Below are 24,790 nucleotides of genomic sequence, written 5' to 3'. Positions count from 1 at the left end.
AACAGAACGTCCTTCTCTTCGGATCCTCTTCACGGAGAACCTGTTCGAGGGTGCCATGACAGTGCGCGTGTCAATCGGGTGGGATTATTTTCGATGACATCATCAGAGTGTCATTTGCCGAGATTTCCTGAATCGCAAGTTTTTATATCGTTTAGTTAAAGTCAGTATAGTTGAACTCAATTTATATTTTGAAGGTTGAAAATGATCCTTGATATTGTTTGAAAATTAATATGATCGAAGAAGTTCTGAACACATTTGATACTTTCCGGCAAGTGTGACATCCTGCTTGTCATCGCTAACGATCGCAAATTATGCGCGTCTGTTTTTAGTAAAATTAGGAAATAGATTGTGATCATATCATCTTTGTTTAACATTGGCAAACAACAAGGATAAATTTACTGTGTCTCTTGCTGAAAAGCGTTCATTACCTTCAGTGCCGCAAACACAACAAAGTAGTAAATCTTAAGGAATTGACCAAGTCGATTATTCTTCTCACATACGACTGTTATTGATCTATTTCTTAAGACTTAAGGCTTACTACAATTGTGTTTGCGGACTAACAGTTTAGCTCGAATTTAGGTTGTATTGCTTTGTAAGCGTACACGACGCATTTTACGCATTTGCCGTATAACGTGCGATGTGTACCACCACATGCGTAATCAGGACGACGATTTCGCGGTCGATTTACGGCTGTCACGAGACATCTGTGTTGAAAGCGACGAGTCAGTTAGGGTTTCGAGTCTCTTCGCGAACGCGCCCAAAGCGCGAATACGATCCCCAGATTTGTCAGTCTGCCAGCCGCGATTACGCTATTTCTGGAGTTCAAATGGACCACTGTACGCGATGACTGCTCAGACGGCTTCCGCGAGTCGCACAGAGGCGTGTTCCGTCGTTCCTCAGTCGTCTCGATCATGGACAATGCGGTACTCGCGAGCACATTGTTCCGGAGAGCCTCGTCCGCGGCGGGATGCGCTATCAGCACCGCGCCGTTATATAATCCGCACACGAATATCGATTAATATTGTTGCAGTCGGGAACCAAGCAAAAGGTTCGTCGAACAGACCCCGAAACCTCACGAGCGTACGGTATGTATGCGCACTTGGCAGCCTAATGCCGAGTGGATATTCGTAGAAAGCAAAATATAAGTCTTAAGAATAAAAAGGTCAAGATCGTGCTTACATTAAATGGCTAAGATTTATTATATATACGTAATCGGCTGAAGGCAAATTTCACAATCTAATCATCAAAATTGAATTACGTGGGATATTGATCTTCTTCTGCGGATAATCATAGTTAATGCGTGACTAGGAACGATACGTTACTGATAATCCCAGCTCTTACATCTTGATTACGAAGTGCTTTGTTCGTGACGGCTGTAGAAACGCGATAGCGATCGAGACAGATCGATCGAGAACCCGTCGAGAACTTCGTTGTAATAAACTATTTCTTGCATTTCTAACAAGCGATTCGTGTCGGAAGAGTTAAAAAAAAAAAGAATCTCTGATAAGAATGATGCGTGCGTGTGTATGTAATTTATTTTAATTCTATCTTTGCAATTTTTCTTACGTTTATCATCGTCTTATTGTTCTGCATCCCTCAGACATCCTGTATGACAAATTTCTAATAAAAAATCTTCGTTTCAGGGCTCTTCGAAGCGCGGCACGTCGCATACACGCGGCACCGCGATGTCCTTCGGTTTCAGGCGACGACCCGCCAGCGGGATTCCTATGCCGATAACGAACTATGTCGCCGGTACCACCAACGAGAAGAGCCTGCTGCATCCACGATCAAAATCGGCCGGCCCGGAGCAGGATCGCAGACGGATGATGGACGATGATAACAGCAATATGATTCACAATTCGTCGTCCGGCCGGTCGACACCGCGATTGGCACCGCCAAAGAAGGATTCGAGTGGTATCGGCGTCAGGACAAATCGCTTTGGCTATCGGCAGCCGCAAGCGAGATTCACGAACAAGGTTGGCGACATCTACAGCAGCCACAGCATCAGTCATTACAATCAGGAGAAGCTGCAGCAATATTCGCAGCAACAGCAACAGCAACAACAAGAGAACTATTATGTCAAACAGCAACAACCAAACAGGGTCGCGCATGTGCAACAGCATTTGTGCGGCACGACGGTACCAGCAAAATCTCGCCCGCCGCAATCGAATAATATGACTTACGGCGGCAATTCGATGATGCAACACACAGACGCGAACAAACGAGTCTCAGGCATTCCAGAACCTATCAGTAGGTACACGCTGCACACCAGTCATTTGCCGCTACCTCAATATGCCGTACGAGTAAACGACTCGAATTCCAAGATCGCCAAGACTGCAGCAAATCAAAGCAGAAAGATATCCACGTCGAAGGGCTCGTCCAGTTCGAAAGAAGGTTCGGTGACTGAGGATTCGGGTGTCAGCAGCCAGCCGATCGGTCTGGAGGACGATAGAATCAGATCGATGGATTACATGGATGATGCTTCTCTGAGGAGACGCGGCGTCGGCAGACCAAGAAACCTGCGCATGGTGGTGTCCGGCAAAAGCTTTGACGTGAGAGATGTTCGTGACGACGACAGCACTGTCACGGAGATCTCGGTGATCCCATTGCCCAAATCTTTCGCAACCGCTGCGGTGAATCTAAATACTGGCTTTGTGCGAGAGCGGGCTACGCAATATCAGCGAATCGTTAACAAGGACAATAGATACACCGACTCGACCGCGTCAATGTCCACCACGTCCTCGGAGGGCTACGACGAGGGATGTCTGAGTGAGGAGAAGGTCTACAAAGATCGATCGCGCACAGAAAAGGTCCCGTCCATCAAATCGGACTTTAGCCCTCCCAGTTCGGACGATCCTGAATATGGACACGGTGAAGCTATGGCAGACGAGTACTCGTTAAGCTCCAGCGACGAATATCAGCGTACCAACTCCATTATCGCTCAGCACGCGCAAGCAATCACCGCTGCCACGAAAAACGGCGCAACATCGAAGAACGCTCTACGCTCGGTGTTGCTCACCATCGAGGATCCCGCATTCGCCGCCGCCGCTGCTACAACAACCACTTTAATAGACGACGAAACTTCACCAGTTGACAGCCTATTTGACAGTCCTACCGCCAGCATCACGCAGTCGGATGGAAAGCCCTCGAAGAGGGATGAGGAACACGCGCACGAGCGTTCGGACAACACTCTCGAGGACGACGGTCCGGGCACGCCGACGAACGCCTCCAACTCGCTCAGCTTGTCCGAGGGTAGAGAGTTCTTCGACGATGAAATCGCGGATCAACCGGGATTGATCTTTGATGACAACAACCCGAGAGCGAGAATCGAAACGCAATCCGCTATGGGAGGTCAAGTAATCACCGAGAATAGCCATACTCTGGTTGAGACGAGTTCTAAGAGTGAGTACGGATTTGCTATTCTTAAAGTTCTTATTCTTCTTAAATACATTTAGGTGTAGATTGTTAAGTTTTTAAGGAATTTTAATAATAAACTCAATAGAATATATTTTTGAAATGAATATATTTTTGTTAAGTATATGCTATAGTTGGATATTTTTTATTGAAATATATATTTTATATATTGTGACAATACACGTGATTTATGTTACAGATGGCGTGCATATCAAAGGCGTAATGAATAGTCCTCATCACGGACAACGTTTGCATCGAGCAGGCAGCGTAGACACTTTATCGCCCTGCGAATCCATCGCGTCGGATGATTTAATGTTAGATTACGACGGCAGCGACGCAAGCTCTTATGAGGAACAACAGCGGTTAGCATTAAGCGATAATTTTTGATAAGCGAGATTAGCTTGAATAAAGAAATAAACATATTGCTATTTTTGTTAGAATTAAATTATCATTATTTGTCTTTCTTTCTCTTTCAGATTAAATTCCAATCCTGCGTTGCACGAGCTGGATGACGCAACTATAATTTCCGAGCTGGAAGCTCAGGGCGAAGAAGTGATGAGGCAATGGAGTTCGTTGCTGAACACTGCGCATATGGAGGAGGTGAATTCCAATTCCGCCAACAACAATTCCATCAACAGCGGTAACATAAACAATCAGGCCGCCACCGAATCCGGGTGTGTATTCGCATTTTTCACTACCTTTCATGCTTGCGTTGCTGTCGAAACATAAAATTCCGTGATGCATGCTGCTTCTTCAGAATGATTAGCGTAACATTATTCCGCGGTTAAATTTACAACGCGTGACGTACTTGTAATGATATGTAAATCATACAAAGATGTTCCTCCCCTTTAATCGGGGCAAAGGGATACTGCTTTCTCGCTGATGTTGTTATTCTTTCCCGATGTTATTCTTTCATATATAGATAAAATCCAGTCAAGTATTATTATCTCATTTCTATTTTTGTATCGCATTTTTGTTTTGTATCGCTTCGTAGATATTCTAATTGCAACATCGTTCTGTTTTTTTGTGTGTTGAACAAATCTGTATACACACATTTGCATCAATCATTTCAATTTTTTTTAGTTACGTGATATTGATTATAATTTTGAATACATAATTTTAATTAATTTCGACGCGTTTATAGCAGAGTTATGAGTAGAGACTGTAATACAGTACAGCAGAAACTGTAGTAGGCCTTAGCTAGAGACTGTGTAGGAAGATTAAAAAAGTACCTGGTCGATGTTATAATATAGTTAGTCGATAAAGTATGTATATACTGTACGCAGGAGACAAAGAATGTGTCATCCAACCATTAAATTTATGTATATCCACTGTCTGTGTCCACCGTAGTTGTAAGTCATATTCTTAAACTTTGATCAGAATGATCTTTTGAATTTTTTGTACACGATTTCTTTTGTGTACAAAAAATTCCGTAAAGGTAAATATGTTATGAGAAATTAATGATGTGTGCAGGTGGGAGCATTTAAACAGTTTTTATACTTAACGCCATTTCATATCAGGGAAAATTGCGTCTTTTGTACTATCTGAATTTTTCAATACCATGAAAAACTCAACAATATCTTTTAGGTAATTCCGTAATTAATTTTAATTTTCTTATACGCGCTGTATTATAATATGTTCCAAACTTCTGTTCTTTTCTATAATACGATTATCTTTTCGTTCAGTTAAATAACGAGAGTTAATTAACAAAAGTCTTGGAGAGGAAGAGTGTCACATAATATCCCTTTAGAATTCTTTTCATATCCCATATTCACCATATATTATTGTAGATACGATATATGCAATTTTACAATTTTAGTCCACATTCTAAAACGATATTAACCGCAAGGAAGTCGCAGAAGTTATTAAGCACATCGCGTGGGGAAATTGCACATAAAGCTTCGTCTTATCTATCTCTTAATTAAAGGAAGCAATATTTTTCGTATCGGGAGCATGAAATACAATATTTCAGTTTGTGGTATCACATGCAATAACGATCGCGCGAATCGTGCAAGTTTCGAGCACGTCATGGCCACATGCGCATAACAGCCTACTCTCTTTCACGTTGCTAGCTCCTTTTTACTCGATAGCTTTCTCGGTGAACGAGAAAAGAAGTGTACACTTTGTAAAATATATGTTAGATTTGTTCTCCCTCGAATTCCCGTCTTCATCCCTGTCCTCGATCTCGTCTGATTTCAAGCCATACCCTTGAAGCTTTCATCAAGACGTGACATCATGTACTCGTTTCGTCAGTCCGTTTTTCGTTCTGCTCCTCATTAACGGTGATAACGATCAGCAGGACTTAATGTGTGCGGTCGTAAAAAGATGTATAGAGAGACTAATATCCGTTTCTATAAAAGTAAATTACTTTAATCTCAGTTCAACTCACTCTTTATCTTATTCTAATTCTTAGAAAAACATGAATAGTAAGTTGAACCGAGATTAAAGTTAATCTACATTGATGGAAACGGGTATAAATTTTCTTCTGCAAGTCAAATAATATATAGAAGTCTATAGGGAAGAAATGTCGCTTACAAGAGTACATTGATTCACTGCTGATATTGAATAATATTTTCGTAGGAGGTTCTGCGAATTTGCCGAGAGCAAGAAATTGTCCTCTTTACGAAAATATTACGAATTTTTGGCAATGTATCAGCCGAATTCTTGTGTATCTCTGTATTTTATTTTTCCCTATAAGACTTTATGTACACTACGAGATGTATATCGCGAGGTCTTTTACTTCCTTGTTTGTACAAAGTAAATAAAATGAACATACCCGCACACATCCGCCACAGGAGACGCCACAATTCAGCGACAGTATTCTGTGTTCTAGCGCGCTAGTAAAACGGGTGAAGCAATTGCAAATCCCCGATGAGGACTCGGCGGGTGGAGACTACTACCAGCTGACATACCCTAACTAGCGAGCGGGATCCGCCGGTCCTCCCTTGAATGTCGACTAGGCAAAACCGATAACCGCACGCAGCCGATTACCGAGACACAGTAATAATAATACACGGATGCAGGCTTAACGCGTGAGTGGTCGCGTCTTGTTAAAAAAGAAAAAGTAAAAAAAAAAAAGAAATTAAAATGAACCTCATTGCGAGGTTTTCTGAAGATACTGGAAAGTGTGTGAGTTTTGCGAAACGAGATGAGATATTTTATATCGTGGAGAGAAAATAAAAAATAATGATCTTTTATTTGCTGTGCTTTGTGATGCTCATGGCGTGACCACTCACGAGTTAAAGACAGACGTTGTTAAGAGTGAGATACAGAGGGAGAGAAAGAAGTGAGTGATTGGAAGAATCCGAGCGATGATAACGATACGGTGTTGCAACTGGAAAATCTAGCGACTGGCTATGGTTGTGCGCTTGTGACTTTTGCTTAGGGCATGACTAAATGAAAAAAAAAAAACGGGATGACATGTCGTGGAAAATTATTTTCAGTATACAGTATACAGAGCGTTTCCAAGTTTATTCTACAAAGAGTTAGAATATAGTTCGATAAAGTCTTTTTGTTAAGTTTTTGAAGGGTTAACTATATCGCAATTAATTGTTACTTAATGTAAGAACATTCTCTTACGCGCAATCTTCTGGTCTAATAGTTTTCTAACTTGTTAAGACTTGTAGGTATACGTTTAAATCTTTTAACAGATTTTATGTAATTATTATTTGTCGTGCTATGTTACGTGTCTTTCTTGTTTTCGAGAGAAGTTTTAATTTGTCCTGAGGAAAATATTAATATATACAACTAATAACTATTTGCTGTCCCATCCTGCCCAATTTCTTAAACCGGATGTAGATGGGAAATCTACCTCAAATATTTTCCGACCTCCGCGGATCGATTGGTCTCGTTAATTTATTCCTCTCTTTTTTTTTTTTTGAGAGAAATATAGCTTGACGTGATTTCACGATGCAAGGCATCAGGTAACTTCTTTGAGATTACAGTGCGTCCTTATTATAATCGCAAAGATTACCGAGTTCTCTCAAGTATAGTCGAGATGTAGTCGAAGCATAGTGCCGAACAGAGAGTAACCCGTCGACACATGTAAACCGTTCGCCGTTTACAAGTCACCTCGTTGCGTCCTGGTTACAACGCTGCAAGGACTCGCTTAAAGCGATCTTTCGTCTTTACGGAGAAATTTGCGCGAAATTCTTAGCGGTGTATCTGGCACTAAGCGAGCGCGTCTGGTGGCGTGGGTGATAGAGATTATTTTTCTAATTTCGTATTTTTCCAATAATGATGGTCGTGTTGGCCAAATCCTTCCAAAATTGTCGTCCTGTCGGCACCGGTGATTTCTAAGCCGGTTCCGATGTCCAATCCCGAGTAGATGCACTCTAGTCCTCATCCTAGTCATCCCAACGACCGTCATTTTTAAACGGTAACCATTGATACTATTTAATACGTATTACTGATACGTAATACAAAGGGTAACTCCTTTAACACCCGCTACCAAGCAACTATTAATCGTATACTCGTGGCATTATAGAGAGCTTGTTAGGTGTAAACGCGTAGTTTCGTAGAAGAGAGTTGATGAATGAATCGACTCAATATTATCCTTCCCCCTTCCCTTCCCTCTTTCGAATTTATCGTGAAGGAGAGAACAATGCAGTTTTTCAGGCTGATTACAATACAATTTAACAATACATGTGATAATGTGATGTTGCATTTCGTCAATCAATCAAATAATTCGGAGCAATCAGTGCGTCCACGTGAGATTTTAAACTATTTCAATCTTTTCAGTTTTCTGGATGCTTGCCGTTATATTATAGTAATATTATAATTAAGGTGCGTGTTCTCTTCGGTCTCTCGTTCTCCTTCCTCATATCCGCGAAATGTCCCTTCACATTATCGTTCCTTTTTTGCACTATTATTTTTCATCTTCGATTGCTAGCACGAACGAAACTCAATTACAATCATGAGCTTCATTCTTTTTCAAATGGATCTCATTCTCTTAGAAATGAGGTAGATTATTGCGCTTATATAGATAATTATCTCAACGTAAACGCTCTATTTAAGTTCTACGCTGGATTGCGGAAAAAAATTACGTGTACTTTTGTTAATATTTTCTAGGAATTTTCTTTAAATTATTCCACAAATAGAAAATAAAGACTCTAAACAGTCAAGCTGGATCTTTAGTGTTGTAAAAAGCACTAAAAATTCAGCATGTATTCACATTACGGTTTTAATAGATACTTTGAATATAAATTATTTCTCTTCAAGGAAGTTAGATGATTTACGGGTCATTTCCGTTGATTATCATTATTATTAAATATTAATGTTTTGTGAACATCATAGTTCACTTTATCAGAGCGAATATCACACACACACACACACACACACACACACACACACACACACACACACACACACACACACACACACACACACACACACACACACACACACACACACACACAGGTTGTTTCTTGCCCTGAAGAGAATTGCAATGCTCACGAACGTTGGCATTTAACGAAGTACCAAGATACGAAGATAACCCATAAACCCGTAACTTTCTTGAACATCTACCTTCTATTTCAATGAGAGCCCGGGGAAGTGCATTGAGAAGCCAGACGGCTTGAAGAGCTCGCGTAATTCTGCGATCACGCATCGCTTTAAGATATGTATGCGGAGAATCGCGATTACGCGATGCGCAATAATGACACATATTAATGCAACGTACATACACTTATACTTAGCATAGTACTTACGAGAAACATATTGCTACTATTCTGAACTTTGAATGGCAGTTTATTGAAGTCGCCTCACTCCTACTTGTTCCTACGTAGAGTCATTCCTCTTCTCTTGCGTTGCCACTGTCTTCTTTAGTTTTAGTCTTTCTGCACAATTCTTATAATTCCAATAATCTCCTGTTATATCTAGAAAAGGTCAATCTGATAATAGCATTTCTAGTATCCAATATATATCTCACAATATCCAGTAAATTACTCTCCTTAATGAACTATCAGTCCTCCCTAGAATTGTATTAGTATTGAATTGGCCGCCGTCATGCTGAGCTACGTTTTCGCGACACTTATGTCCGCAAGTATTTATATCCACAAGCGTGTACTCAGATGTAATTTGTAAGATGTAATTTTGGCAACGTAAGGAGAGGGAGAGAGAGAGAGAGAGAGAGAGAGAGAGAGAGAGAGAGAGAGAAGAGTGTGGTGTAGCGATCAGTTCTAGAAGACGGCAATACGACGGCATTAAGCATGACTATGTATCGTATTTTTGTCTTCCTCGTATACGTACTACTGTAAGCATATATATCGACCTCCATTGCATTAATTAAAACACACTTCCTCTCGTGGACTACTTGTTTTCTTTTTTCATTTCATCTCCATTCGTGGTATATGAAATTTAGATTTGGAAAGTAAAATAAACCAAGTTAGAGCAGACATAGATAAAGTATTGGCTGACTGTTGTATCCTTCGTGGAAAACAATTAGAGCAAAAGCATACAATAGACTTAAGCCTCCTGCGGCACACAATGCTTATTTGCTAGATTACTTGGGTTTTAGTAAATTACTAGAAATTCTGCGTTTCTGTGATGCAATTGTAGTAATTTACTAAAACGCGAGCAATTCAAAATGTGCCGCAGACATGAAGTGTCGGCCGACTGCTATATTGTTTATAGAAAACAATAAAAATTGTGTCATGCGCAGTTACCTACATTGCCATAAATAATACGACAGTCGCCTGGTATTTTGTCTATTATATACTCTTGCTCTTAAAATTATATATTTATTATATTGCCATGGATTTTCCATAAACGACACAACAATTGGCCGATTTGGTATAGTTAGTTCTTATTTCAAGATCGTCTTAAGATGTTAATACAACTTTGTGATTGGCTTATGACATTTTAAGATTGGCTTATGACATTTTAAGACGGTCTTAAATATAAAAACTGATTATGAAGTCATTCAGTCATTATTTTAGTGTGTCTCTTGGTTTTATGGGGATGGGGTTTGGGTTAATCGGAAGGTTGCTAGTGGTGCTACAAGGAGTTAACTTAGTCAGCTTCTACTTTGTTACGACCTTGGCCATTGTGTAAAAAAAAGAAGAAGAGTGCGATATAATTTGCTCAACCGTGTAAACCGGTTTTCTCGGATCGCATATGACAGACTTGTACTCACATAGCCGTGATGTAATGAGACTTGCCACCGCCGAATACAGTGATGCTCGCTCAAGGCTGAAAGATGAACGGAACGTGGAACGGATAGATATTGATGGATCAATGTTTTTCAGCCTTCGTTTTTCGCCAACGGCGGGGAATCAAAGATGGATAGCCGGAAGCCAATCGGCACGTCGAAGACGAGCCAAACAGTACGATTTCTTCGTTAATCAGAGCGTTACTAGTTAGTCGTGTATTTTTCTATTCCTCTTTCGTCATTCGTCTTCCGTGTTATGGTGAAGAATTTTAGATCCGCAGCGGTATCGATCGCGGCCGTAAAAAGCGCATATTGATCAGGCTGCGGCGTAATATCCTGCAACGAAATGTATGTGCTTAAAAAATTAAGTGCATATCGCTCGAAGATGGAAAAAGAAGAAGGAATTTGCTAGATTCCTCAAAGTAGTCTAATACTCTACATCTTCATCAATGTAGATTAACTTTAATCTCTGTTCAAATTACTCTTAATTTTTTTTTAATTAGAAAAAGATGAAGAGTAACTTGAATCGAGATTAAAGTTTATCTATATTTCTACGTAGCATGAAACATTATTTGAAATATTTCAGAAATATTTTGTGAACATTTGTAAAACGTTTTAAAATATTACATTAAAATATTTTAGAAATATTGTAAGAAAGAGAATATTCAAAAAATTTTGATTTCCAGTATATTTCTATTTTAGAAAGATTTTATGAAGAATTTTTGAATATTTTAAATCTTGTAATATTTTGAAAATATTTTTAAAATATTTCATGTTGTAGGTTGGAGGAAACAAGCATTAAGCCCGGTTGGATTCTTGAGTAAGAAATGTCATGACATTTACTTACAATTAGACTTAAGTTGTAGACATGACTAACGCATAAGTTTTCCCATATGACGTACAACTTATTGCCGTGTCTCCAAGAGACGGCAATAAGTCGTTTGGCAAAGCTTGTGCGTTACTTACGTCTACAACTTAAATCTCTAAATAAGTATTATGACAATTCTTATGCTCAGACCCTTTCTACCAATGTAATTTAATTTTAATCTCGGTTTGTAGATAATTCTTCATCTTTTTTTAATGCCCATTTCTATCAATGTAGATTAACTTCAATCTTGGTCTAACTCGCTCTTCATATTTTTCTAATTTTTAAAAAAAGATGAAGAGTTAGTTAAACTAAGAAAATAAAATTAAACTTTGACAGAAACGGGCATAGTTCTAGGAATTAGAAAAGGAAGGACGATGAATAATAGTCGAACCGAGATTAAATTTAAAATTGGAAAAAAGGCATTAATCTTATTTCCTTGATTTTCTTTCTTTGTGTTTCGACGAAACAACGCATGTCTTTTAGAAGTTCCTTGTACGACAACAATGTAATTCTTTCTTGAAAGAAAATAGGCGAGTGCACGGCAATTTTCATTTTCAAAGGTGTTGCTCTCTCGGATAAGTCGCGCTCGTCGTAGCGGAAACAACTTACACGATGTAAGTACGGAACTTCCTTGTGCAGTTTTACTGTGTAACGGTGAACTCTTTCGGTCTATTTACTAAAACCTCTCTCAGCGATAATCACAGTCGACAGAAAATAGTGCCACCAATAATCCCTGAGCGAGTCATTTGCATATTGCGAACCTGCTATAAACGTGCGAAAGAGTCTATCTTGTCATTTCTAAGTGAATTAGCTAATTAACGGTAGCCATAAACATTCATAAAACGAACAATGGCGTTGAGAACACCTAAGAAAGCTTTCTGAAACTGATCTGGTCCCTTTTCTGGTTCGTTTATTATGAAACGCGAGCAGATTTGTTAAGTGCTTGGCGAAAGAGAAAGAGGAATTCCCTAAGGGTGCGGGATTCCGGTAGACTGCTCGTGAAAGAACGAAGAAATGCGTACCAGCGGCTGCCAGGAACGGAAAACCTCACGGAGTCTCATAAATCCTGAATTCTCGCCGCCGGAGCCAAGTTCGGCGGAAAATCGCGTCGAGGGGCAAAGTGAAGGAGGGTAGACGACGGTTATAAGCCGAGGTTTTAAGAGCCAAGGGACGGCCAGCTGGGAAGGGTATTGATCGTTTACTTCGCTGGAGACGTGAACCTTTTTGTTGGACTGATTCGCAAATTGCTTTCTCGATAGAAAGAAGAATCTTCTGGGACCTTGAAACGATACTTTAACGGAAATATTTCTCAATGATTCAGAAACAGATTCTTATTGACTGTTATGATTTCCTTCGATGTCGCATTTAGTTGCTGATCAGACACTTGAGTCACAGAATTGATTCGTCATCAGAAAATTGATTTGTATATTAAATTGATTTTTGACTGACCAAGTCATACCGTAACTCTTTACTTATTTATGTATATATATTAGGAGATGCGGAACGACCTAGTCAGATAATATCGATTTAATGTACAAATTCATTCTCTATAAAAGCTATTTTCTATCTCAAGTAGAGCTAGTCGTTGACCTAGCTAATATTAATTTTAACAGATCACTTTAGCTGTCCAATTAGGACTGACAGTTGATGGAATATCTATTGCGCCGTGCCTAATTGAGTTGGACGAGAATAGCATGTGAATTTAATAATTTGTTACTTCTTGATCGCTTTACTTTTTTACGTTGTTTTTTGTAGTAATATTTATTTTTATATAGATATTAACTTTTTTATATAACTTTTATATAACTTTTATTTTATATAGATTAATCTCGGTTTAGTACTCTTTATCTTTTTTCCATTTATTGAACTAGAGAAAGATAAAAAGTAAATTAAATGAAGAAGTTAATCTACTTCCTAAATTCTTTGAAGTGGAATCTCATTCTCAAGTAAAAATTAAGCAAGTCTCGAAAAAAAAAATGATTCAATTTTCAATCTTTAAAGTCTTTAATCTTGATATAACTAATTTATTATTTATCTTTCTCTAATTTTTGAATTGGAAAAGTATAAAGAGAAGATCGAACCGAGATTAAAGTTAATCTTATATCGATGGCCCAAGAGTGAGATTTCACTTTTCAGAATAAGATTCATCTCTAAAAGCTTTAGAGAATAAATAGAAGCGGACATAAGTCTACTTGCAAATTTCTGGAAGTACTCGAGATACCCATTAGCTTCGAAATTCCGATTGAGAAAATGAAAGGACGTATAAAATTATAATTACGAGCAAAAGCTCCAGGGAAAAAGCAAAAATGTCGGAAAACTCTTGATCACGAGTTTGGAAGTCCTGCAGGTATTCCATGGACAAGATCTGTATCGTTAACTCTGGTATTATAATAATTCCCGCAGCTTTTTGCATTATCACCCCCACCGTCCTTACATTCACCTCCTCCCTGCTGTCTGCAGCTGTTCCCCCTACCGTTCTTTCCTACCTCTCCGATTTCTCTTTCTCCTCTCTTCTCGTCGTCCACCGCGACGATATCGAACCGCAGCTCATCGCCGTAGTGCGAGGTGCGCACGCGTTCCCTGTGTATATCCCCTCGCAGAGGGTATCTTTCGTGATCCTGATTCTGTGTCTACCTTGCCGGTGACCGTCACAGGTCATTCCGGCGTCACGGTTTCGTCCGGAACGGTGTCGTATCTCTCACATGGGGGGGACTTTCCTCGTGTCGCGTTCACGAGGAAGTCCCTCTTCGACGACGACGAAGAGACCGTCAAAGATACCTAGATGCGACGCCCAGCAAGTAGACGCCTCGCGTCTCGCGCGACGCACTGGGTCTTTCTAACGTGAAGTGATTGCTCCGAAAAAAAAAAATCTACTCGTCTTGTGTGTGAGATTCAGTGGATCGTGGGACAGTCGTGGGAGTTCTTGTTTTTGCAGTAGACACCGACGATTCCACGCCGGGAAGTGAATCCTTGATCCCGGCCTGTCGCGATTATGCGAGGGGACGTAGCGTGACGTTGAGTTCGGCCGAGTCCAGGTAGAAAAGGTGAAACTCGGCACCGACGCTAAGTCCTCCTTTGTTCGCGATCGTTTCCAAGTCGTGTTCTTGGCCCTTATCGCCTTTTCCCTGGAATCGTCGTTGCCACGTGAATCTTTCCCAGTCCAAGATAGTGCGATGATGAAACGACGCACGGTCGTACTGGAACACGCGAGGTCGCAGTCGTATATTTAACCGTGGCATTAAGATTCACAGAGTTTATTAATAGTCTTATAAAATATTAACCGACGCTTTCCGAGTCTCTACAGTAAATCGATTAATTTGATTAGCAGAAACTTGCTCATGCGGAGCGCCGGAGGTGTCAAAATTGCACCGCGCGGAAGCTCTTTAATTAATCCTGTGTCTGATTTCCCTGTGGAATTAAACAATAATCAATTAATTTCGGATTTATTGAAAAGAAATTATATTCCTCTTTAAAAAAAAGGAATCAAATAATGTAATTGAGGGTTGCCACAAAATCGGAAATCGGGGAAAATTTCCTAGAAAATTAAAATTCTTGAAAAAAGTTTAATATACGTCATTACATCTATGTATTTAGAATACCAACAATTAAATGCAAACAGTGTGCTTAAATGTATCAGCGATATTAATAGTAATTTATATTGCTATGTTAAATTGCTCTCTCAACAAAATATTTGACGGCATCCAAATCAGGACAAAATACAGAAAAATATTATCGAAAGAAATCAGAAAAAATCATGAAATTTTGTCGGGAAATCAGGAAAAAGTTATGGAATTTTAGGATGAGGACTTTTGTGACAACCGCACTTGTATAACAATCGTTCAATTCGATAAAACGTGCGCTCTGGTAGAAAAATAGCAAACGCTCCGGTAGTGATTTCGGTAGGATAACTTTCACTCGACAGGATGACTCAACTCCTCCGAGTCTGAGATTGTTATGAAAATGAAAAAAAAAAAGATAAGAAGGAAGCGCTAACGAACGGATTACATTGAAGACGCGATAAATTGCGAGGGAATGATATGATGCGAAATAAGTAAATTAATTATTTCCTTTCGCGAAACTAATTAAATAGAAACGTAATTTTTCAACGCGCTTAACTATCACGTTCGATAATTTACAATGCAAATAACTTGCGGTGTATCAAAAGGAAGAGAAAAAAAAAGAACTCGTTAGTCAACCCGCAAAATATTGCGTTACCGCTATCCGACTGGCGATCTGGATCGATCTGTGTATCGCGTTCACTGGGTTTCTATTTTTTTTTATTTATTTTTTTTTTATTCTTCCCGTTCACCTCTCCATCGATCCAAGTCTCCGAGTTGCCGTTTACATTACGTTTATCTCATTTTGCAGTTTCATTTGCGATGTCATCGGCGAACGGAGCGATAACACGGCATCCCCGTGCCGGGGCACCGCTCGAATTCGCGTAACTTAGCGCAAGGATTGCGAAACGCACAACGCGGAACGCGCGTAATTTGGCGTGTATAAGCCGGACGTGCAACTCGGGAAAGTGACCGCGGCAACTGCATGTCTACCGAATTACTCATCGTATTCCACCAGGCTCCTTCCATTAACGCCTCTCGCTTCTCACCCTGCCGCGCGTTTCCCTCCTCTCGTCCTCCGTCGACTGTAAAACGACGCATTCCGTCCCGTCCAGCTAAATATGCCCGTCCGTGCTCCATCTTCTATTTACATTATCCTATTCCTGCGGTTGAAGCTTTCCGACGGACTGTCACGTTCAGAGATACGATAAACGCGACCACTCGGCCACGTCGAGAAAACTTCTTGAGGAAACTCGAGGAGATCCACGAGGAAATCCACTGTCAGGTTCTCCTCCTTCTACCTCCTTAAGTCAACAACAAGCCTAACAAGTTCCCGAGAGATTCCCGAGAAATTCGATTATCCTCGCGCTCGTTCAGCTAGAGACTTGGCGAACCGCGTTCGACTTGGCGAACGCACGGCGGGACCAGGGCGGCCGATGATCCGCGTGTGATTACCGGGAGACGACTGACGATCCGGTTGAGGGAACAAGTCGATGATGGCCTCCACGTCGGCCGAGAACTCGAAGGGTGCCCGAAGGCGCACCACCGGTCTGCCGACACGCGTTCGCGTCCCCGCGAACTTGGAGAACGGTATCGGCGGCGGCGCCGAGGATGGACGCGACGATTCCGGCCTTTCGTCCGAGAGCTCGACGCCCACGAACGGATCGCCGCCTCCGCGGCAACCCAGGGCGCCGAGCAACGGTCAGATCACCTCCACGAGCATCGGCGTCGTGGCCGCCTCCTCTTCTACCGCGACCTCCTCGCGAGCCAAGAATAGTTCCGGAAGGTAGTGCTTCTCTCATTCTGCCGCTCCCTTCAGGAAGAGCTATGCTCTTCCCGCAGATATTTCCGACCCTAAGAGAGATACAAGATAGCGAGGAAGCGCGGAGATTAGGTGCCGCACGCTCGTTTTCTTTTTTTTATTGGGATAGCGTGACTGCGATGAGAATTATGATAATGCGCGAATACACTACTTCCTGTTAAACTCCCGCTGGTTTATGTTTACTCGCAGAAAGCTCTCGCTGCTTGTCGTTTATATTCGGCACGTGTAGTTCTCTTTCTATATATATATATATATAATTTTCCATTATATTTCTACTCTTCTATTATTTTCTATATACATACAGTGAGTGCAAACAAGTATTCGTACAGAAAAAATATTTTTTAAAAAAACTTTATTTTTAAAAAGTAAATATTAACCAGAGAAATGAGTCATCGAATTGATGTCGAATCGATATCAATGTGATGATTTCAACATTAATTCGATGTCGATTCGACGTTTAATTGACGATCATTTCTTGCTGGGTAAGTAATAATTTATTCATAAAAAATAAAATAGATTGTATGTTTCTTAAAATTATATATACCAAAAAGATGTGTATTAATTATAGAAAATGTATCATCTGAAAAATAAACGAAAATTAAAAATTCTATTGTTTGGATCCCCAAAAAATATTTAACAATCGAGAAATTTAACTTCTATAAAATCAGGAATATATGTAAAGCTCGTTTGATTATGTTAGAACAGAATATATTTATTGTATAAAATTGCTAATTAATGTCTATTTATATAATGTTACAAATAAGACTTTTTTATAAAAAATTTCCTTGTACGAATACTTTTTGTTCTGTGCTTTTTGCACTGTATATATATATATATATATGTTATTTATTTCCGATGTGTCATGATTAATTATCATGTTTCGTCAAGTCATACTTTTTTTTATTATATTATATTATAGAGAATGATTTAAAATAGATGAGAAACGATGACGAATAGATTAATTTATGGATACGATTTCTATGTAGTTAGCAATCCTCTTTTAGAATTTCTATACAGGGAATAATCCCAAAATTCGTTGACTTAAAGTACTACAATAATAAGATAGTTCTCGACACATTAAATAAAAAAGTTATATATTTATAAATTTCTAGCTGTATTTATAAATTTTAATTCTTGAAATAATAAGTTGAAATATGACCAATTACAAACTATATTTAGATTTACCACGTGTCCATGATTCGCGCGTGCAATAGTATTAGTCAACACACATTGTGACTTGAACTTTTGTACAGTTGACATCGTTTCTGCCTTTATTTTATTCATATAATAACCGTTTTAAAAGTTTTATTAAATTTAAATTAATTTTATTATTATATTCAATTTATTAATTTTTTCTACATACTGAGAAATGCTTCCTTTACATGTAAATGAAGCTCGTGGTTCATTTAACGAAATTAAAAATAACGAATGATTTAACTGAAAACTAAATTGTAGTAGTTACTTAAATATAATGAACGTGTGCAAAATTTTATGAAAAATACATTAAATTTCATTAAATTTCATGAAAATATATTAAATTTCATGTACATATACATAATTATTACCTTTTTTTTTTAGTTATAAATACATTAAATTTAATGTAATGTCATGAAATTAAATTCAAATTGTGTAACTTAAAAGCACATGAAATTTTTAACAGTATATATTAATGAAATTCAAGAACATTTCTGACAATGAGCTATGGATTTTATTGTAATTCTCGACTCTCTTTGGAATCTGAGTCACTCGGCCTTGTAATCAGCGTGAGCGATATATTCTCATTATTTCCCAATTTGGAGCGTAAGAAACTCTTATAATTTTGTTCACTGAGACTCGAAAGAAAACCGAAACGTTTAAATCATGTAAGAAGAATACATTAAATTATCATTTTGCGCTTTGATTACCGCTCTCATTCGTCTAATATATTTTCCTTTATTAATGAGCACTGATGAGGACGCACTTCAGCGTTTACTAATATTTACACACGGAGAGAATTTTCTTTTAATATTTATCCTGAAAATATGATAGTTATGATACAATATTTTAAAGATTTTTAAATGCACTTCGGTATTAATCAAATTTATTTTACTTTATTGAAGTTTTATTAATGAATGAGAGATTTACATTAAAATTCTTCGAAATATAATGTTGTCCCATGGCTATCATATATTTTCAGAATAAACTCTAAGAAAGAATTCTCTCCGTGCAGGTAATCATCTAAATATTTTGTAATTGATCATATTTAAACCCTTATCCCTGAAACTATTGCTTAAAATAAAAATTCACAAATAATTTTTTTTACTTAATTTTTCGAAAATTAAAATACTAGGAGCCGATTGTTCCGATTTCTTCAAATAAATTATGTGATAATTTATCTATTGGATAAACAAAAGAGTAAATGAGTAAGAGCATAAGAAAGTAAGAGTGTAAAGCAGTGAGCTGAAGTTTACTGAAAGTTGGGATAAATCAGTCTAAGTGAATTAAAATTAAAGTAAAATACTATCTATTTAGTAAAATTAAAATTAAAATACTATCTGGTTATAGTATTCTGAGTTGTGTATTTTGGAACACTTTGTATAATGACTGAAGAGACTGTTCCTTTCTCCTTAAAAAAATTCTAGAACTCCTAATGCAATTCAGGAAAGTTCCGACGATTAAATGCATAGAATTACATGGATTTCACTGTTCTTGTTTCAGAATCGGAAGTGACAGGATGTCAAGGCTATTACGCAGTAGATCGGGAACGGAATCGCCTCGTTCGTTAGACAACATGCGCAATCGTCAAGTTTCTAGTCCTATGAGAACATCGGGAAGTGTAAGTCATGATTCTACGCTCAAACTCGATTTGTCTGAAGGGAATATTTTGCTGATATCACATATCTTACTGATTATAGGTATCATCCTCGTGCGTCGATTCCGGTGACGAGGCTAGCCTCAGGATAGACCGCGGCACGTATCAGTACATGTTCCAGGACATCGTCTCCATAAAGACGATGCTCCTGAAGCTCAAACGAGTTCTTCAGGAGGTACGACAGAAGCATAACACACTTGTATTTTACCTCACCAAAAATTGTGCACGTTACATGTCACATCGCTTCTTGCGATCGTCCCCATAAATATGTTTCACGCGTTTTAAGCGCGGTGCCGAAGCGACTTGAGTTTTAACTCGAGGCCCGCCTCGGTTTCCACCGCACACACGTTATCGACCACAAGCATTTTATTCCGTTATCCATGTACACGGTGCGTTTACATTTTTACCTATTTTTATTAACACGATCTTTTTTATTTTTCATTTTTGTCGTCGTCCTTCCTGATTTTGCGTCTCAAGTCAGGAGAGAACGATTTGACGAGGGTACGTTACATTGATTTTCTTTGCACATTTATTAATTTATGTCACCTTATTTACATGCATGTTGTGTATTTATTTAATTATTATATATATCACATATAATATACATTTTTTATAATATATTAGTTTTACTTGCACGGAACCGAGTAAAAATTATACGTATGAAAGTTGCAATTATACAAAAGAAAGCAGTATATGAAATTGTAATTACAAGAAGATATGTGAAAGTTATAATTGCAAGAAGTAGACTCAATCCTCATTCGAATTCTACTGTTTTATTCGGTCCCGATAGCAAATTATGAAAATTATCGCCAACGCTAAAAATAAATCTACCGTGCACTAATATCTGATATTGATTTTTAGACAGAAACTCTCAATCCATTCGATAATCCGAAGGTGAGTACTTATACCTCCTATAAAAAAATGCTCAGAAAATAGATCTAAAAATAACTTAGACTTTCTTTTTTAATTCTGCTTAATTGAAGTTGACGTTAAGTTAAATTAAAAATGACGTTGTTGATATTATCACAGAATGGCCTCTTCTGTAACCTGAACGAGGATGGAAATAACATGACTGACGTGAGCACATCACCGGGAAGTGGTGGTAGTAGTATTGCGGACGAACTGGCGGATCTGAGAAGACAGGTGGTGTTCCTTCAGGGTCAGGTGGAGGATCGAGATCGCACGATACAAGTGCGGGATCGTACCATCGAGCTACTTGAGGTAAATAACGAGGTAAATCTCACTCGCGATTATATGTACCGCTCTGTACCGCGAAAAGCTCGTCCCGATGGAGGTTTAATCGGTAATCATCCTCAGAACGCTCTTTATTATTAATCGAAGCGAATCGCATAGAAATAATAATCGAACCTTCGCAGCTCCAGATGTCGAAGCTTCAAGAACCTAAGAATGGCGATATTCAAAGCTGTACTTTGCCGACACGCAACATCAACGTCTCCTCTGGAGATACTTGTAATGCCGCTACTCAAACAGAGAAGGTATCGCTTCATCGAATCTTTCAATCCCTTTATCGTACTTCACATTGTTTTATCTTTGTATTGTTACGATCATAGTAATCGCTTTTGCTTTGTGATTGCATTTCGTGATTCGTTACTATTAATGTTATCTTATCGTCGTCGATTAAAAGGAAATTGTTTGATTGCGGTTTTAGACACGTCCAGTATCGGCGGGACCCTCGCTCCTACAGTCACTCCCACAGGATGGTGTCATGGGACCTCTCGTTAGGTGAGAATTTATCCTTTATTAATAATTATTGTTACACGTTCAAGTTCTAATATTCATAATCTTCATTCAACATATATTAGTTTTGTAAATAATTAATACCATTGTCGTCGAAAATTACATTTACGTGGATTATTCTTGTATCACTAACACAATCGCGTTTTCAATATCTTCTCTATCATGTGCATCATAAATAATAATGTTCTTTTTGCTGCTCTGGTCCCGCCCTTTGCTCGGGTGATTCCGCGTGACGCAGCTTCAGGATCGGGAAGGTAGAGTGCGTCAGTCTGTGTGACTTGTTATTGGGATATGTACTCCTGTCTGCATTTAATGCCCTTATATTCATGCACCTCTTTTATTTTCGTGCCACTTGTTTGACAATCCGTTATTAAAAATTGCGTTCACATTTTGCATGGAATCGAGTAATTTAACTTCTCATTTGCTTCGCAATTTCGATTGATCAAGGCAAATTCTGACAGAGCAAAATGATCAAATTTATTATAAACTGCTATATTTTGTTATAATAGCTTAATAAACATGATTATTTTATAAAATATAATAGTTTTATATATAAATTGTTGTATTCCTATATTATATTTTATAGCAGTAACAACTATTCAAGCGCCACAAAATTGTAACTTTTTGTTTTACTTTATCATTTTTCATATTCAGCTTCATGTCATGTCTTTAATCAATATCTTTTTTCTTTGCGAAAGAAAATAATCAAGTGACTGCATTTTTTGATTGAAAGTCTAATATGATCGAATTAATTTTAACTAATCTTTGTAATTTAGAAAATATCTTTAACTATTTGAATGTAGAAAGATTCGAATGTAGATTATTGTGCCGTTTACATTTGTAAAACTAATGTTTCTGGCATGTTGTAATAACATAGTTTTCGTTTTAATGTTAATGTAATAATTACACCTTGACATTCCCAATTTCTTGCGATAAAATACTGGATTTATAATTCGTAATGTTTCACGCTGCCTTGATTAGCCGTGTGCGGTAAGTTTTGAGTTCTTTTCATTCGATCAATTCAGAATTGTTACTTGAATCGAACTTTACGTTCTTCGCGATCTCTATTTCTCAATAATAACTTCTCGATTGCAGTTGGAGTGACTCGTTGGACCGTCAGCGACCATCACTGCTTTCCGAGCTTAATTCCGCCGGGAGCCATCGGAAGCCAATCGAACGTTTACCTCATACGCTAAGACTCCGTCAAGAACAGACTCCGACACGTCGCATCAACGTGCATGCGAGAAGACACTCGTCGGAATGCGTGTCCGGCTCGCCCACCAAGTCGAAGAATTGTATAAAATCACCATGCGATTTGAACGACGCAGAACAACATGATGCTAAGATAGAAGGAAACACTGTCAAGTCTCTCATTCCGACACCTAGAAAACTACGGCTTTAATGACACATCGGTTATATCGATCTTCTTTGCGTATAGCAACGTTTCTTTTCGTTCCAGACATCCGTATCCTCGAAGTACAGAAAACTTTTGAAAGGCATATTGATCTCCTTACAAATCATTCACACGAAATGTTTATTTGATTTTTCATTCAGCAAACCTAAACGCCTAAATCGAGAATGAGTCCGTAATTAGAATGATTATAGACTCATTTTCGATTTAAGCGTTCAGGTTTATTGAATGAAAAATCAAATAAATATTTCGTATGAATGATTTGTCCGTAAAGAGATCAGTATGCCTTTCAAAGGTTTTCTGTACTTTGGAGAGAATTTAATTTGTATATAATTAATCGCATTTTCGCCAAACGGTCTTCAACTGATTCGGACGTCCAAGATATCGTAAAATGATCTCGTTTTATCTGCTCGTATTCGTAATTAGTTCTCTGCGCGACATGATGTTCACATCCTATACGTTAACAATGATGTATGTTATTTGATATTATGCGTCTGATATAATTCGTCATAATATTTATGTAACGTGATGCAGAGAGTGTCGCGCGAAGCCATCTATTCCTGAGTGGGTATTTCGGACAGTGTGTGATTCGCGTCCGCGCGCGTTATGGGTATGGATACACTTAATCGTTAATATTAGTAAATTTCATTTCCTCACTTAAATGTAAATTTATCAAGCAAATTTTCTTTCTCTATAGCTAATTCGCTGTAATCAAACAAAAATTAGATGCAGTTAATCATTGTTAATAATGTCACAAAAAAGCGTTCATATTATATTTTATTTGTCATCGTCATTCAAAGATATCGCAAACGTTTGGATAATTTTGAGAAAGTTGCATGAATGTAATTTCGTTTGTGGATATATCTTGTGACAAATACACACGGATTACGATTATAATTAGTGAAGCCAGGGTATTATGTAAATTCCAGGTAATTTTAATTTATTGTGTGCTTGGTATGTGCTTGGTGCTAGTAAGTTCGTATTCGATATTATAAGTAAATTCGTATGTGATATTTAGATTCTCTTGTCTTTCGTGTAATCGAATAAACGAATAAATTCAATTCAAATTACTTAATGTTAAAAATTTAGTTCTTGAGATTCAAGATCATAATGCAGTTCAAGTTATTCTTCCGAACTGTAATCTCACAAATTATATATAATTTTTATAGATTATATATTCTTCTAATAATTCTTGATAATTCAAACAATGTACATTTAAAAAAAATATATACATGTTTATATATAATCCTTTATTTTCTATTAAAAAGATAAATAATGACAATAATTATTACTGCAAAATATAAACACAAACGTAATTTCGTAAGTGTTTTTTCGTCCACATTGTATGATATTCTGCAGTATTGTAGCAAAACATTTCACATAAAACGAATAATATCTGGAGATTGACGAATGTCAGGAGAAACTAGATATTATATGATCATTGTATATTTATTTGTTCATACGTTTAATTTATATACTAATTATATTTAAAAATAAGAACGAAAGAAAATAAGAGAGTGAGAGTGAGAAGAAGAAAGAAAAAAAAATATATATATATAAATATATAAAATTTCATTAATTTTTTTAAGAAATATAAAATAAAATGTGGAGAATTAGGAAAATCTTAGCTTTTCCGCAGAATTATCTTCGCAAGATGCAGTCAAATATTTATAGAAATATACCGAGTAATTCAAACTTACTATTAATAACGAATACAAATTCATAGATCTGATATGGGATAAATTAAATGGCAATTTTATTGATATTATCGATGAGCAATCGACATTGATGTTAATCGCCCGTCACGACTACACCTCGGAAAGAGTCTGTGACTAATGCGAATGATTTTAAAAGCCAATTCTGTCGCATCGTATAAAAGTTATGGTAAATAAAGAGCATACGTAATATAATGATTACACGTTTATTCTCTACATCCGACGACCGTTGTTACTGATATTT

General features: G+C 37.9%; 1 protein-coding gene across 11 annotated transcripts in view; it reads left to right on the top strand.

The window, feature by feature from the left end:
* Positions 1-24,741, top strand: part of LOC105154549 (uncharacterized) — a 36,633-nt gene extending 11,892 nt beyond the window's left edge. For 4 of the 11 annotated variants that reach the window (XM_087407830.1, XM_087407831.1, XM_087407832.1 and 1 more), the window contains 12 exons: positions 1,644-3,402; positions 3,614-3,776; positions 3,891-4,088; positions 19,509-19,626; positions 19,706-19,837; positions 20,140-20,163; positions 20,524-20,556; positions 20,692-20,895; positions 21,039-21,158; positions 21,332-21,405; positions 22,402-22,410; positions 22,516-24,741. In XM_087407830.1, coding sequence (XP_087263956.1) covers positions 1,644-3,402; positions 3,614-3,776; positions 3,891-4,088; positions 19,509-19,626; positions 19,706-19,837; positions 20,140-20,163; positions 20,524-20,556; positions 20,692-20,895; positions 21,039-21,158; positions 21,332-21,405; positions 22,402-22,410; positions 22,516-22,822 — 3,141 coding nt within the window. In that variant the 3' untranslated portion in view covers positions 22,823-24,741. Of the gene's footprint in view, positions 1-12; positions 1,086-1,643; positions 3,403-3,613; positions 3,777-3,890; positions 4,089-19,508; positions 19,627-19,705; positions 19,838-20,139; positions 20,164-20,523; positions 20,557-20,691; positions 20,896-21,038; positions 21,159-21,331; positions 21,406-21,658; positions 22,306-22,401; positions 22,411-22,515 lie in introns of those variants that run through there. The other 7 variants (XM_011070157.2, XM_087407836.1, XM_087407833.1 and 4 more) reach the window with 7 other exon arrangements.
* The last annotated feature ends 49 nt before the right edge of the window (positions 24,742-24,790 follow it).

The sequence above is a fragment of the Acromyrmex echinatior genome, chromosome 7 (genome assembly GCF_024713525.1).
Source record: "Acromyrmex echinatior isolate Ae372 chromosome 7, ASM2471352v2, whole genome shotgun sequence".
NCBI classification, from domain to species: domain Eukaryota; kingdom Metazoa; phylum Arthropoda; class Insecta; order Hymenoptera; family Formicidae; genus Acromyrmex; species Acromyrmex echinatior.
The sequence above is the reverse complement of the archived record's forward strand: the minus strand, read 5'-3'. Positions and strand labels throughout refer to the sequence as shown.